This window comes from Rhineura floridana, chromosome 9 (genome assembly GCF_030035675.1).
Source record: "Rhineura floridana isolate rRhiFlo1 chromosome 9, rRhiFlo1.hap2, whole genome shotgun sequence".
NCBI classification, from domain to species: domain Eukaryota; kingdom Metazoa; phylum Chordata; class Lepidosauria; order Squamata; family Rhineuridae; genus Rhineura; species Rhineura floridana.
This window is the reverse complement of record NC_084488.1, coordinates 93402183-93418328: the sequence shown is the minus strand read 5'-3', so window position 1 is coordinate 93418328 and position 16146 is coordinate 93402183. Positions and strand designations below refer to the sequence as shown.

The 16146-nt window shown below is 42.6% G+C and overlaps 1 protein-coding gene across 4 annotated transcripts in view; it reads right to left on the bottom strand.

Annotated features, from left to right (window-relative positions):
• GIMD1 (GIMAP family P-loop NTPase domain containing 1) overlaps window positions 1-16146 on the bottom strand; it is a 32931-nt gene that overhangs the window by 4329 nt on the left and 12456 nt on the right. For 2 of the 4 annotated variants that reach the window (XM_061584527.1, XM_061584526.1), the window contains exons 1-2: window positions 1478-1542; window positions 222-438 (exon numbers count right to left, since the gene is read on the bottom strand). The exons of 1 other annotated variant lie outside the window; for it this stretch is intronic. Coding sequence is in view for 1 of the 3 variants with exons in the window: in XM_061584525.1 (XP_061440509.1) it covers window positions 1478-1531 (54 nt within the window). In the remaining 2 variants the exon portion in view is untranslated. Of the gene's footprint in view, window positions 1-221; window positions 439-1477; window positions 1563-16146 lie in introns of those variants that run through there. One more of the 4 variants, XM_061584525.1, reaches the window with a different exon arrangement.

Genomic DNA, 16146 nt, shown 5'->3' with positions numbered 1-16146 from the left:
GGGAAACCAACAAGCAGGACACACAGACAATAGCCTTCTTCTGCTATCATTCTGCATATTGTATAGTATGAGCTGTTGGTGAGCCGAGACTGCTGCCACCATCCATGGTTGCTGAGTCTTGCATATTAAAATTTACATATAGCATTAAATATTTCTACCATGATAAGAACTTGCATCAAACAGCATTCTGAGCCTAAGATGGTGCTCCAGTTTTTGCTTACCGTACGGTGCTGTAAAGGCCTTCCTCGGTTCAGTTTCTGTCTTTCAGAACCTTGCCTTTGATGGGTTCCGGCTTGTACTTTGAAGCAGATACTGCTAATGTACCACAGGGAGACTGACACGGACTCTTTACTCAGGTTAATCGGTTACAGAGCGATTCTCATTTATAGCTGATAAGAATGCCCCAATAATCTGCCTTAGCTCTCTGCTTCCTTGAACCTGTTCAGTGGGATTGCAATTTTCAGTTTGCTTTCACCTGAAGCCCATATGAAGATTATCATCAATGCCTCATTGTTTGGAATGGCTCCTGCTTTGCATTAAGACTCTTAGTTTCTTTCAAACTTCTATTGTTCCCCTTTCCCTTTTTTCTTTCTGCCCTTTGGCCATTTTTAAGTTTAACAAACATGCAGTGGTGGTATCTAATAAACTTGGTCACCAAGGGTGGATCCTTATGTAGCCACAGCAGCAGATTTGTGGTAACACCAAGATTTTCAGAAATACAAAGGGGGAAAAAAACCAAACAATGGTAAAACAACAACAGAAAACCAAGGAGGAGAGGAATGGGGTATCCTGGAAAAGGCCAAGGCTGACTTGCTGGACCTCTGAACATGAACATTACACACTGCAACATGTTTTTGCAGGCCCCTGTTTGTTCTTTTTCTACATATAACAAAGTAAATTGCCAAGATCCTGTCCTCCTTTTCTAACATTCTTTCAGGCTCTTCTTTGACCAAGAAAGGGAATCCAGGAAGGGGCTGGCTTGATTGCTGGAATCATCACGGATAGGAAACACCTACCCCAATTAGGTCCCTAAGTGTACCCCCATATATAGGCAGGGATAACTGAATGGCTGCCATGAATTCCTATATAGAGAAACAAAACACTGTGCTTGGGGATATTGTTGCAACCGGCTCCCTTCTCCCTCACTTTCAGGGATCCCACAGTGGTGTGCACCCCTTCCCTTCCATGCTGTGGTACTTGCACTGGTCAAGCCTTCCATCCAGACAGCCCAGCCATTGATAGTGTATTAATGATTACCAGTTAATATTAATCTCTGAATTTTTGTTGCATTTGTAATTGAGCAATCTCTGTAAAATTAGGATGTTCTGCATGCTAATTATAACAAGTACATGATATAAATATATTGGTCACAGAGAGTGTTGGCCTCCTAGAGAACTGTGCTGGGCAAGCCCATTGGAATCAGACTCACTGGTGTATTTTTCTCCAGTATGTTTAACGAAAAACCAGTCTAGAATACCTGATGGATCAGCTTACAGGTCACACAGGATTCTGTATCTCTACACAGCATCATCAAGCATTACTACTCAAAGCTAAGAGGTTGTCGCAGCAATTAGACACACCCCCTTACAACCCTTAAGCAGGTTCAGGTGGGGGTTTTCTCCTTGCATAAGGAAGGTAGTCACAGAATGGGAATGCATGCATATGGGAGCCCTCTTCCTAGGTGGGAAAGTGGGGGCCAGCTGAGCCTGCTGTTGCAGCTGTCTGTGTGTCTGGGGTGATGGGGGTGGAGGCACTTCATTGAGATCCTCTAGAGGAAGTGTGCACAGGGGCAGTGCCTTCAGAGAAGAGGGTGGGTGGAGGAGAGGAGAAGTGTACAGGCTCCTGACCAGATGGCATTACTTCTGTTGTAACTGGAGCTAAAGGGAGGCACTGCCACTGTCAAAAGTACTGAATCCTACTGTCTCAGCATTCCCTGGTTGCAACCCACTAGGACCCTCCCCCGGATCCCATTCTGTACCTTCTTCTTCTTATGATTCACTCCAGGACCGCTCTGCTGAGCTGAGCTCATGGCAAGAACTTGGTCTGGAATCCTCAAGAACAGCTTACTACAGAGATAAAAAGTTAGGCTCTGCTTGTGTATCTGAGAATGTCCCATAAATCTTTGGACACATATTATTTGGTTATCTTTCTTACAGAACACAGCATGGACTAGCCTTCCCCAACCTGGTGCCCTCCAGATGCTTTGGACTACAACTCACATCAGCTTTAGGCTGTATAGCCAATGGTTAGAGATTATGGCAGTTGTAGTCCAAAACATCTAGTGGGCACCAGGTTGGGGAAGGCTGACATAGACCCAGTAGTGCCCATTGGGACTGGTGGTGTGGAAGGCAGGGAGAGTAAGTGGAGCCAGAGCCAATGACAGGCAGACCCCCATTCTCCTCCCTGCTCAGTTCTACAAGAGTAATGCTAAGACTAAGGAGGAGAAAGCGCACATTGAGGATTACCCCTTGGACTGGTTGTAAGTAGGAAGGCAGGCACGTGGAGACGGGCTCAGGGCAGACTGAGGTTGGTGGGGCGGTGCCCCCTTTGCCCTAATGGATCAGCCTCCACTGCATAGACCCTTGGCCCATTCCATTTTACTGGCTTGCTACGCCAGGTAATATTCAGTTAACGTAGGCATGATGGAATTACACCTTAAACTTTACTTCTCCAGCTCACAACAATGGCACTTTTCCACAATGAGGATCACAATGTAAATGATGCTTGGAGACAGCTGGAGGATCTTGTGACCACATCAGTAGAAGGATTTAAGAAACGTTTCTTCCTGTGGGGATATGACCAGCAAAACATGGAATTGATTTATGTGACCATGCTCAAGATTCTTTCAACTAGAGTCATCCCCAAGGTGGCAGCATATGCCTGTTTCACAGGTACCAATGCAACTAGCTGAAAATTTCTTCAACTCATAATAAGTTATGGATGATTGAGTTACAGTATGCCTTAACATCTCATAGAAACATATGATCTCATATGATCTCATAGATAGAAATGAAGCAGGAGAAAGACTTCTTGAATTCTGTGAAGCCAATAATTTGTTTCTTGCAAATACATTTTTTGAGCAACCAAAAAGATGACTGTACATGTGGACATCACCAAATGGTCAATATAGGAATCAAATTGATTGTATAATTGGCAACAGAAGATGGAGAAGTTCCATACTTTCTGCAAAAACAAAACCAGGAGCAGACTGCGGTGCAATCATGAACTGGTCATATCGAAAATCAGAGTAAAGCTAAAGAAGAACAACAAAGCAATCATAATGACAAAATACAATTTAAATAACATCTCAGAAGAATATAAAGATCAAATAAGGAACATATTTGAGGCTTTAAACTTAGTTGACAGAGAGCCAGAAGAACTATGGACTGAAGTCAGAGACATTATCAGGGAAGAATGCAAAAAGACAATACCTTTAGTTAAAAAGAGAGAAAGACCTCAATAGATGACTGAAGAAACTCTTCAAATGGTTAAAGAGAGAAGGAAAGCAAAAGCAAAAGGAGATAGAAACACAGTCAGAACCCTAAATGCAACAATACAGTGACTAGTACGTAGGGACAAAGAACTATTACAATAGTTATTGTATAGAATTAGAAGAGGACAACAAAAAGGGTAGAACAAGAGCCCTATTCCAAAAGATTAGATAAATGAAAGGGAAATTCAAACCATGAGTAGGGATGTTGAATAATCAACAGGGAAACACACTGACTGACCAAGATGAAATAAAAGGAAGATGGAAGCAATACAATGAAGAACTCTGTAAAAGAGATGCAAGGATGAGAAATTCATTCACGGAGGAACAGTATGATGAAGAACCAGAAATTTTAGAATGTGAGGTGAAAGCTGCTCTTAAAATACTTGGAAGAAACAAATCACCAGAAACAGATGGTATACCAATAGAGTTGCTACAAGCTACACTGAGTCTGTCTAAATTTTGACAAAAATTTGTGAAGAAATATGGAAAACCAAACAATGGCCCACAGACTGGAAGCATTCCATATACATCCCAATTCCAAAGAAAGGGGATCCCAGAGAATGCAGTAATTATCAAACTATTGCCTTAATATCCCATACATGCAAAGTAATGCTCAAGATTCTACAACAAAGGCTCTTACCCTATATGTAGTGAGAAATGCCAGACGTCCAAGCTAGATTTAGAAAGGGAAGAGGCACCAGAGAGCATATCGCAAACATACGTTAGATAATGGAACGGAGCAGGGAATTTCAGAAGAAAATCACCCTGTGCTTTATAGATTACAGGAAAGCCTTTGACTGTGTAGATCATGAAAACCTATGGAATGCTTTAAAAGAAATGGGGGTGCCGCGGCATCTGATTGTCCTGATGCGCAACCTATACTCTGGACAAGAGGCTACTGTAAGGACAGAATCTGGAGAAAAGGGTGTGAGACAGGGGTATTTTATCACCCTATTTGTTTAATCTACACGCAGAACATATCATACGGAAAGTGAGATTGGACTGAAGATGAAGGAGGTGTGAAAATTGGAGGGAGAAATATCAATAAGATATGCAGATGATACCATAAGAACATAAGATAAGAAAATAAGAAGAGCCTGCTGGATCAGGCCAGTGGCCCATCTAGTCCAGCATCCTGTTCTCACAGTGGCCAACCAGGTGCCTGGGGGAAGCCTGCAAGCAGGACCTGAGTGCAAGAACACTCTCCCCTCCTGAGGCTTCCGGCAACTGGTTTTCAGAAGCATGCTGCCTCTGACTAGGGTGGCACAGCACAGCCATCATGGCTAGTAGCCATTGATAGCCCTGTCCTCCATGAATTTGTCTAATCTTCTTTTAAAGGCATCCAAGCTGGTGGCCATTACTGCATCTTGTGGGAGCAAATTCCATAGTTTAACTATGCGCTGAGTAAAGAAGTACTTCCTTTTGTCTGCCCTGAATCTTCCAACATTCAGCTTCTTTGAATGTCCACGAGTTCTAGTATTATGAGAGAGGGAGAAGAACTTTTCTCTATCCACTTTCTCAATGCCATGCATAATTTTATACACTTCTATCATGTCTTCTCTGACCCATCTTTTCTCTAAACTAAAAAGCCCCAAATGCTGCAACCTTTCCTCGTAACGGAGTCGCTCCATCCCCTTGATCATTCTGGTTGCCCTCTTCTGAACCTTTTCCAACTCTATAATATCCTTTTTGAGATGAGGCGACCAGAACTGTACACAGTATTCCAAATGCGGCCGCACCATTGATTTGTACAACGGCATTATGATATCAGTTGTTTTATTTTCAATACCTTTCCTAATTATCGCTAGCATGGAATTTGCCTTTTTCACAGCTGCCGCACACTGGGTCGACATATTCATCGTGCTGTCCACTACAACCCCGAGGTCTCTCTCCTGGTCGGTCATCGCCAGTTCAGACCCCATGAGCGTATATGTGAAATTAAGGTTTTTTGCTCCAATATGCATAATTTTACACTTGTTTATATTGAATTGCATTTGCCATTTTTCCGCCCATTCACTCAGTTTGGAGAGGCCTTTTTGGAGCTCTTCGCAATCTCTTTTTGTTTTAACAACCCGAACAATTTAGTGTCATCAGCAAACTTGGCCACTACACTGCTCACTCCTAATTCTAGGTCATTAATGAACAAGTTGAAAAGTACAGGTCCCAATACCGATCCTTGAGGGACTCCACTTTCTACAGCCCTCCATTGGGAGAACTGTCCATTTATTCCTACTCTCTGCTTTCTGCTTCTTAACCAATTCCTTATCCACAAGAGGACCTCTCCTCTTATTCCATGACTGCTAAGCTTCCTCAGAAGTCTTTGGTGAGGTACCTTGTCAAAAGCTTTTTGAAAGTCTAAGTACACTATGTCCACTGGATCACCTCTATCTATATGCTTGTTGACACTCTCAAAGAATTCTAATAGGTTACTGAGACAGGACTTTCCCTTGCAGAAGCCATGCTGGCTCTGCTTCAGCAAGGCTTGTTCTTCTATGTGCTTAGTTAATCTAGCTTTAATCATACTTTCTACCAGTTTTCCAGGGACAGAAGTTAAGCTAACTGGCCTGTAATTTCCGGGATCCCCTCTGGATCCCTTTTTGAATATTGGCGTTACATTTGCCACTTTCCAGTCCTCAGGTACGGAGGAGGACCCGAGGGACAAGTTACATATTTTAGTTAGCAGATCAGCAATTTCACATTTGAGTTCTTTGAGAACTCTCGGGTGGATGCCATCCGGGCCCGGTGATTTGTCAGTTTTTATATTGTCCATTAAGCCTAGAACTTCCTCTCTCGTTACCACTATTTGTCTCAGTTCCTCAGAATCCCTTCCTGCAAATGTTAGTTCAGGTTCAGGGATCTGCCCTATATCTTCCACTGTGAAGACAGATGCAAAGAATTCATTTAGCTTCTCTGCAATCTCCTTATCGTTCTTTAGTACACCTTTGACTCCCTTATCATCCAAGGGTCCAATCGCCTCCCTAGATGGTCTCCTGCTTTGAATGTATTTATAGAATTTTTTGTTGTTGGTTTTTACGTTCTTAGCAATGTGCTCCTCAAATTCTTTTTTAGCATCCCTTATTGTCTTCTTGCATTTCTTTTGCCAGAGTTTGTGTTCTTTTTTATTTTCTTCATTCGGACAAGACTTCCATTTTCTGAAGGAAGACTTTTTGCCTCTAAGAGCTTCCTTGACTTTGCTCGTTAACCATGCTGGCATCTTCTTGGCCCTGGCGGTACCTTTTCTGATCTGCGATATGCACTCCGGTTGAGCTTCTAATATAGTGTTTTTAAACAACTTCCAAGCATTTTCGAGTGATGTGACCCTCTGGACTTTATTTTTCAGCTTTCTTTTTACCAATCCCCTCATTTTTGTGAAGTTTCCTCTTTTGAAGTCAAATGTGACCGTGTTGGCTTTTCTTGGCAATTGGCCATTTACATGTATGTTTAATTTAATAGCACTGTGGTCACTGCTCCAAATCGGTTCAACAACACTTACATCTTGCACCAGGTCCTGGTCCCCACTGAGGATTAAGTCTAGGGTTGCCGTCCCTCTGGTCGGTTCCATGACCAACTGGTCTAGGGAATAGTCATTTAGAATATCTAAATATCAGCTCAAACTGACTAAGCGAGACTTTTTTTTTCTTCAAAGAAAAACGGATTTTAACAGGCAAGCATTCTTCTGTCTATTCTTATCACTTTGTTATTGTTACAGCAAAAGAGATTTGTTAAAGACTCAGCAACAAAGAAACCCTGGGTGAGTTATAACTTTCTCTTTTATACACGGAGTTAAGGAGGAAGAAAATCGAAATAGACTATCTTTGTTTTTATTGCAAAAAGCTGGCATGGAATTGAGCATTATAAAGTTACAAATGGATGAGGGGCATCTAATCTGAAGAGAAAATTTTGATTTATATGATATTTGAGTATTATATGTCTGGGACTATTTTTTCTGGTCTACTTTTTTTTTTGACGAATCTGCTTATTCTTTATGCCACTAATTATTTGGATGCTGTGAACTAAATTTGTTTTGCACTTTTGGACACATAAGAGATAAGGCAGTTTGTGCTGTCTACAGGGTGATGTCAACAGGCTTGGAAGATTAACCCCTTTGTGACTGGAAAAAGAAATAAACTGTTCTTTGCTTGGGAATAGTGGCTATATTGGAAATTGAAGAGATTTTGTTCTTTTGGTTTTAAGAATGTCAATCAAGAAGGTGGCTGAGACCCTGGAAGGGGTTCTCTCTCTAGATATGTTTCAGAAAATAATGAATGAGATTAAGCTAACGAAACAAGAACTGGAACAGAACAGACAAGAAATGAAAATTGAATTTAGTAAAATGAGACAGGAGCTGAAAGAAATTCAGGATTCTATGAGAAAGGAGGTAGATGAGACCAAAGATATAACTGGACAAATAAAAGAAGATGAAAGAAAAATTAAAGGGAAGGTTCAAGCCCTGGAGATTGGAATAGATTTATCAAATATGGACTTGGAAAAAGATTTGGATATTATGGCTGTGATGGATCCAAGAGACAAATATTACTGTTTGGAACTCAGCGCTGTCCCTGAAGGAATTGGTGAAGAGATTAGAGATAAAGATATCAACGGTTCGAAAAAATTCCTGGATTGGAAGGATTTGATGGAACTTGAAATAGAGAAAGTTTACAGAATTAATTCCAGATATGTGACAATGGAAAAACTCTCAAGAGATGTGCTAGTACATTCTGTAAAAAAGAGGAACAGAGATACAACTTTACAACAACATTTCAGTAATACATTCAGAATTGATGGCAAGGAAATATTTATGATGAAGGAAATTCCTATCAGACTCTTATTATATGACTATGACAGCAAGATTATTGGGTGTGCAAAGATGGAAGATGGAATCAACACTGATAATGTAATAAGAGCTATTAAAATTATTGGACTTAGTAGACTTGAAGAGAGGGATCAATTGACATGTCTATTTGGAGAAAAATTGATGGATATATATCTCAAAGATTGGAAACTTCTCTTTGACTTTTTGTGGAAAGAATAAAATGATATGTTAATGAGATTTGATACTAATTAAGATAACCACTGGAGGAAGGTGATTTTATAATCTATTAAGAGACAGGTTTGTTATATATTATAGACCTATAGCTGATCTATGATAAATCGGAAGTCAATAGTTTTTATTGTATTAGTTATTAATTTGTTCTTTTTCTTTTGTTTTGTTTTTGAAAATTTGAATACAAAAATTAATGTTAAAAAAAATAGAATATCTAGAAACTTTGCTTCTTTGTCATGACTGGAACACATATGCGGCCAGTCTACGTCCGGGTAGTTGAAGTCACCCATTAGTACCACATTTCCTAGTTTGGATGCTTCCTCAATTTCACATCTCATCTCAAGGTCTCCCTGAGCATTTTGATCAGGGGGACGATAGATCGTTCCCAGTATTAAGTCCCTCCTGGGGCATGGTATCACCACCCACAACGATTCTGTGGAGGAGTTTGTCTCTTTTGGGGTTTCGAGCTTGCTGGATTCAATGCCTTCTTTCACGTATAGAGTGACTCCGCCACCAATACGTCCTTCCCTGTCCTTCCGATATAGTTTATATCCAGGGATAACCGTATCCCACTGGTTTTCTCCATTCCACCAGGACTCCGTTATGCTCACTATATCAATGCTCTCCTCTAAGACCAAGCACTCCAGTTCTCCCATCTTGGTTCGGGGGCTCCTAGCATTAGCGTACAGGCACTTGTAAGCAGTGTCTCTCTTCAAGTGACTTTTGCACTTGTGGTTTGGCCTGTGGTAATTTTGCTCTTCTGAATTTATATCCTGTGCCCCTGCTCTCACAATGCCTACTTCTAGGCCAACCCCTTTTAAAATTTCATCATTTCTTTGTTTTTTATCCCAGGGGGGAGGTTTATTCCGAACCGGACCTTCCTCAGCTCCTGTCGGGTATCCCCCCTCAGTCAGTTTAAAAGCTGCTCTGCTACCTTTTTAATTTTAAGTGCCAGCAGTCTGGTTCCATTTTGGTTCAAGTGGAGCCCGTCCCTTTTGTACAGGCCCGGCTTGTCCCAAAATGTTCCCCAGTGCCTAACAAATCCAAACCCTTCCACCCGACACCATAGTCTCATCCACGCATTGAGACTGCAAAGCTGGCCCTGTCTGGCTGGTCCTGCGCATGGAACCGGTAGCATTTCAGAGAAAGCCACCTTGGAGGTCCTGGCTTTCAGCATCCTACCTAGCAACCTAAATTTTGCTTCCAGGACCTCACGGCTGCATTTCCCCATGTCGTTGGTGCCAACGTGCACCACGACCACTGACTCTTCCCCAGCCCTGTCTACCAAACTATCTAAATGACGGGCGATATCCGCAACCTTCGCAGCAGGCAGGCAAAACACCTTGCGGTCTACACGCCCATCACACACCCCACTGTCTATGTTCCTAATGATCGAATCACCCACTACAAGGATCCCTCCACCCCCTGGAGATATATCCTCGGCACGAGAGGATAGCTGCTCATCCCCCAAGGAATGGGTCCCTTCTAAGGGATCGTTTCCCTCTTCCTCAGCTGGATGCTCTCCTTCCCCGAGACCATCGTTCTCCATGATAGCATCAGAGCTATCATCGTTGGAGTGGGACACAGCTATAACATCCCTGAAGGCCTCCTCCACACCCCTCTCTGCCTCTCTCAGCTTTTCCAGGTCCGCCACCTTGGCCTCAAGGAAATGAAGTCGTTCCCGGAGAGCCAGGAGCTCATTGCACCAAGAGCACACCCATGACTTCTGTCCAACAGGCAGATAGTCGTACATGCTGCAGGCGGTGCAAAACACTGGAAAGCCCCCACACCCCTGCTGGCTTCTTACCTGCATAGTTTTGTTTAAGGTTTATTACGTCAATGGGTTGGAGACTGCGGTTTAGTTGAGGTTACGGAACGGACGGGCAGAGTGGGGGGCCCTGGCCTCCTTGCCCTGCTGCCGAACTCGCTCTGCTGCTTAACTCGCCTTGACGCTTTGTCAGCTGGGGCCTTGACGCTTTGTCAGCTGGGGCCTTGACGCTTTGTCAGCTGGGGCCTTGACGCTTTGTCAGCTGGGGCCTTGACGCTTCGTCAGCTGGGGCTCCCTCTGGCTCGTGGAGCAGGCCCCCTCGCTAGGATGCTCTGACTTTATATGTGTGGCTGGTTCCTCCCAGCTACTGCTGCCAGCCAATGATGTGTTACTTGAGGCTGATGGCTCAACTATCAGCTGGGGCTTAACTCTTTAGGATTATCTCAGGCTTCCTTCCTTTGAAGGCATACTACTAGCAGAAACCAGTACTGATTTGAAATGAATGCTGATGAAAGTTAAAGAGGAAAGCACAAAAGCAGGACTACAGCTGAATGTCAAAAAGACTAAAGTAATGACAACAGAAGATTTATGTAACTTTAAAGTTGACAACGAGGACATTGAACTTGTCAAGGATTATCAATACCTCGGCACAGTCATTAACCAAAATGGAGACAATAGTCAAGAAATCAGAAGAAAGCTAGGACTGGGGAGGGCACGTATGAGAGACCTAGAAAAGGTCCTCAAATGCAAAGATGCATCACTGAACACCAAAGTCAGGATCATTCAGACCATGGTATTCCCGATCTCTATGTATGGATGTGAAAGTTGGACAGTGAAAAAAGCGGATAAGAAAAAAATAAACTCATTTGAAATGTGGTGTTGGAGGAGAGCTTTGCGCATACCATGGACTGTGAAAAAGACAAATAATTGGGTGTTAGAACAAATTAAACCAGAACTGTCACTAGAAGCCAAAATGATGAAACTGAGGCTATCATACTTCAGACACATCATGAGAAGACATGATTCACTAGAAAAGACAATAATGTTGGGAAAAACAGAAGGGAGTAGAAAAAGAGGAAGGCCAAACAAGAGATGGATTGATTCCGTAAAGGAAGCCACAGACCTGATTAGAAGTGTATAAAATTATGCATGGCATTGAGAAAGTGGATAGAGAAAAGTTCTTCTCCCTCTCTCATAATACTAGAACTCGTGGACATTCAAAGAAGCTGAATGTTGGAAGATTCAGGACAGACAAAAGGAAGTACTTCTTTACTCAGCGCATAGTTAAACTATGGAATTTGCTCCCACAAGATGCAGTAATGGCCACCAGCTTGGATGGCTTTAAAAGAAGATTAGACAAATTCATGGAGAACAGGGCTATCAATGGCTACTAGCTGTGATGGCTGTGCTCTGCCACCCTAGTCAGAGGCAGCATGCTTCTGAAAACCAGTTGCTGGAAGCCTCAGGAGGGGAGAGTGTTCTTGCACTCAGGTCCTGCTTGCGGGCTTCCCCCAGGCACCTGGTTGGCCACTGTGAGAACAGGATGCTGGACTAGATGGGCCACTGGCCTGATCCAGCAGGCTCTTCTTATGTTCTTATGTTCTTATGTTCTTATGTTCTTATGTTCTTATGTTCTTATGTTCTTATGTTCTTATGTTCTTATGTTCTTATGACCTGAACTTACAAGATCAGAACAGGGTGGTTCATGACAGATGCTCTTGGAGGTCACTGATTCATAGGGTCGCCATAAATCGTAATTGACTTGAAGGCACATAACAACAACATGTCTTAAGATGCAACTGATTATTGGGGGCAGAGGGCTGTGCAAGAAAACTGACAACAAAATGTTGGGAAGGCTTTTTATCAGGTTGAACAATTGAGGAAAATTAGGTAAACAATCCGGAAAGCAGAGCCTGTTTACTCAAAGTAGTGAATCTGAGTGCTGTACCCAAAATTTCTCATCTCTTCCCCCCCCTTCCATTCTCTGTTAACTAATAATAAAAGAAATTGCATTTCAAAATTACTGACAGGAAGAGAAAATGCCAGTGAAATTCTCATGGGTGGGGTGTAGGATTTTTCTTACACTTATCTTCCCTTACGAGGCAAGCTCATAAACAGCGGCAGTACTCCCAGCACTTTCCTGGCCTTTCTTGTCAGGACTATTTGTGCCTTAGTTGATCTCTGTTGTACAGGTAAGCAGTCTTAATAATTACTGTTATTGATAGTAATTAAATGCCACCTGGAGAGGGGAGAGAGGCTTCAGACTTACAGTTAATAGCTCATATCAATGAGCACTCTCCATCCAATGCTTCAGAAAGGCCAATGAGGTAGTATATCCAGCCGTTACAGAAAAGAACTCACAGTCATCCCTCCTCACGGGAAAGTAGGATAAGATAAAATGAAGAGGTAAATTAAATTGCCACCGAGGGGGTCTGTTGTTGATGTTGTTGATGTTGCTAATGTTGCTAATGTTTGATCAGGGAGAGAGCGAAGAAGCACATGTCCTCCGCCTTAGGCAGCCAACCGGAAGTCCTTACACTTATCTTATTTTGAGGTGAACTTTTTTGAGGTGTTTGTGAGTGCTCTTTTCTTGCATTCAACAAATCATCTCTCTGGTGGTCTGCACTCTGCAGCTTCCTTGGTGCCTGCATTTCCTGAAAAACCAATGACATCCTCAGCTAGGCTTTCCTGTGAGCATGGAAAGATGAGGGAGGCTGCCTACTGCATGCCTGACAGCTGTTTGTTGTTGTTTTTAAGTGAAATCTTTTTTACTTTTAAAAATATCAGCGCAGGAAGATTTTTTTTTTTATTTAAAGGACTTCCCTTAAACAAGGAGTGGGGAACTTTTTCTAGCTGGTGGGTCAGACCCCATCTCTGGACGGCAGATTGCCAGGGCTGAACATCTGTCTATCACCTGACATCAGGCAATGTTCAGACTGGCAGGACTTCAAAGGACAGTGCAGGGCTGTTTGCAAAAGGCCTTTAAAACAGTCCAGTACTGCATTTTGGCTGTGCATGCCTATTCCCAGCAGGATTCACCGCCCAGAGAGCTATTGCTAGTCGGGCGGTATATAAGTTTAATAAATAAATATAATAAATAAATAATTATGAGTGGCGGTTAAATCCTGCTGCTTTGGCTATGTGTGACTATTCCCAGCAGGAGAACTGGTGTGGGCAGCCAAACTGAGTGCCCCATCAGAGTGATGTCAGCTGGGTTTTTTTAATAGCCTCATGGGCCAAATTTGATGACCTGGCGAACCAAGATTGGCCCACAGACTGCAGGTTCCTCACCCCTACTTTAAATGTCATGAGGTCATTTTTCTAGATCGAGAAGTGCAGGCAGCCAGGTAGGCTGCAGAGCACTTGAGAAATGTTTAATGCAAAGAAACACATGCATGCACCACTCATGGCCATCTCAAAACAATAAGGTAAGCTCAACCCTGCACACATGAAAATTTAAAGACATTCTAAAGCATCCTGAGAAAGGGAGAAAAATGGAAGCTTCTTTTGCAGTGGAAGACAACGTCTGAGGAACTGCAGGACAGGTTTTGGCACAGGACTAACCTGCCAAATTTCTTAACCTGTTCCGCAGAACTTCTGATTTGATTATTTTGATACTTAAGTAAGTGGAGTCACCCTCTTGATTGTTGTCCTCCACTGCTATTACTTCCATTGTATTTCTTTGTTTCAGTTTATTTGTAAGTTTTTATGTACCATCATATCATAAAATATCAGGCGGTGCACAATATTTATTATTTTATTTTTAAATTAAATTTATATCCCACCCTTCCTCCCGGAAGGAGCCCAGAGTGGCAAACAAAAATATTAAAAGCACTTTAAAGCATTTTAAAAACAAAAGACTTTAAAACATATTAAAACAAAATATCTTTAAAAATCTTAAAAAAAAAATTAAAAAACACCTTAGAAAGCAATTCCAGCACAGACGCAGACTGGGATAACGTGGCTGATTAAAAGATACAAGGTAAATAAATACAACAATACATTAAATACAATGTATACAATCAAACATAAAACACCATTTAAAACAGTCAAAATAATCATTAAAATGACTGGCCAATTAAGAATGCTTTGAATAACTGCATAGGCCTGTTGGCATAAAAAGGTCTTCCATGAGATACCCGATAATCAAAAGTGAGGATGCCTCCTAAACCTCTGCTGGAAGAGTATTCCACAGTACGGGACCAGCAACACTAAATGGCCAACATCTAGTGAACTCTGGTTGGGCTTCTGTAACATGGGGACATCTAGCAGTGCTCCTCCAGATAATGTCAGCAATCAAGCTGGGATATAAGGACTCAAGTGTTCCTTAAGGTATCCTAGATCCAAGTTATTCAGGGCTTTGTTAATCAACACAAGAGCCTTGAACCTGGCTTGGTAGAATATGGGCAGCCAGTGCAGATGTTTTAGCAAAGGTGTCACATGCTGTAGGGCCATCTGTTTCGATCAACAGTCTAGCTGCTGCGTTCTGCACTAAGCTGGAGTTTCTGGATCAGGCACAAGGGTAGCCCCAAATACAGTGCATTGTGGTAATCCAGTCTCAAAGTTAGCAATGAACAGGCTACAGTGGCTACATTATCCCGATTCAGATATTGCTGTAGTTGGCGTGCCAGACAAAATTGGTAAAAGGCACTCCTAGCCACAGACGTCACTTGGGCTTCTAATGATAGAGATGTACTAATCTATCATCTCTATAGTTCTAATATAATATAATACAGGTGCTCTATAATACATGTGTGAGAGCTCCCACCCTCCCACTATGAATCCCAAGGGTCTTCAGAGCCCCATGGGTTCTCTTGCCTTCAGAAAACTCCTGGTGAGCTCTTCACATAATTGAGTTTACAGCTCTTCTTATCCTCAGAATCCTTGTGAGATCTGTTTAAGTAATCTTACCTCTGTTAGCAGAGCAGCAAAACACCGCAGTAGCTGAGCTGTGTGTGTATTATTCTTACCTGCAGTAGCACACCTTTCCCCTGGACGTTATCATACTCGGTGACTCTAGGTTTAGACAATAAGAGCTTGAAATGGAAATGGACTGCCTTCAAGTCGATTCCAACTTGTGGTGACCCTTTGAATAGGGTTTTCATGGTAAATGGTATTCAGAGGTGGTTTTACCATTGCCTTCCTCTGAGGCTGAGAGGCAGTGACTGGCCCAAGGTCACCCAGGGAGCTTCATGTCTGTGTGGGGATTTGAACCCGGTCTCCCAGGTCGTAGTCCAACACCTTAACCACTATACCACACTGGCTCTCTTAGTTTACAGGAAATACATAAGAAAAGAGTTCCTAGTTCTAGCTAAGTAAGCTGGAGCTGCAAAAAGCCATGCTTTCTGCTGCTGGAGAGGGACACAAATGAAAGATGCCTCCTCTCCCAAGGTCAGATGGAGGAGTAGGAGGAAATGAGATCAGCAACCCTAAGAATATCTGTTTACACCTGAAGGAAGGTCAGCACAGGTTAGGTCAGAAAGACAGTCTAAGGAAGCTTGCAGCATCCCCTCTCTATCTATTTTATCCCCATGCAAAGCCACCCAAACTGAGCTTCATCCCAACACTTCCAACAGCCTCCCCATTAATGCCTCTATAATCAGGTATGTAAGTAGCCTCTCGCTTAACCTTTCCCCCCCTTGACTCACCACTGGGGTGGCAAGCCCCAGAAGTGCTGCCTTTTCCTTCCTCCCATGCTGTGCCCATAGCCCAGCTCGATATTATCTTAGTTTTCTATTACTCCTTCTCTGTCCTTGCTGGGTCTGTTGCTGGAACCCCATCAAAATGTACTGCCTGCCATGCCTCTATCCTCTGGCTAGTCAAGGATCTCGCTTTCTTCTG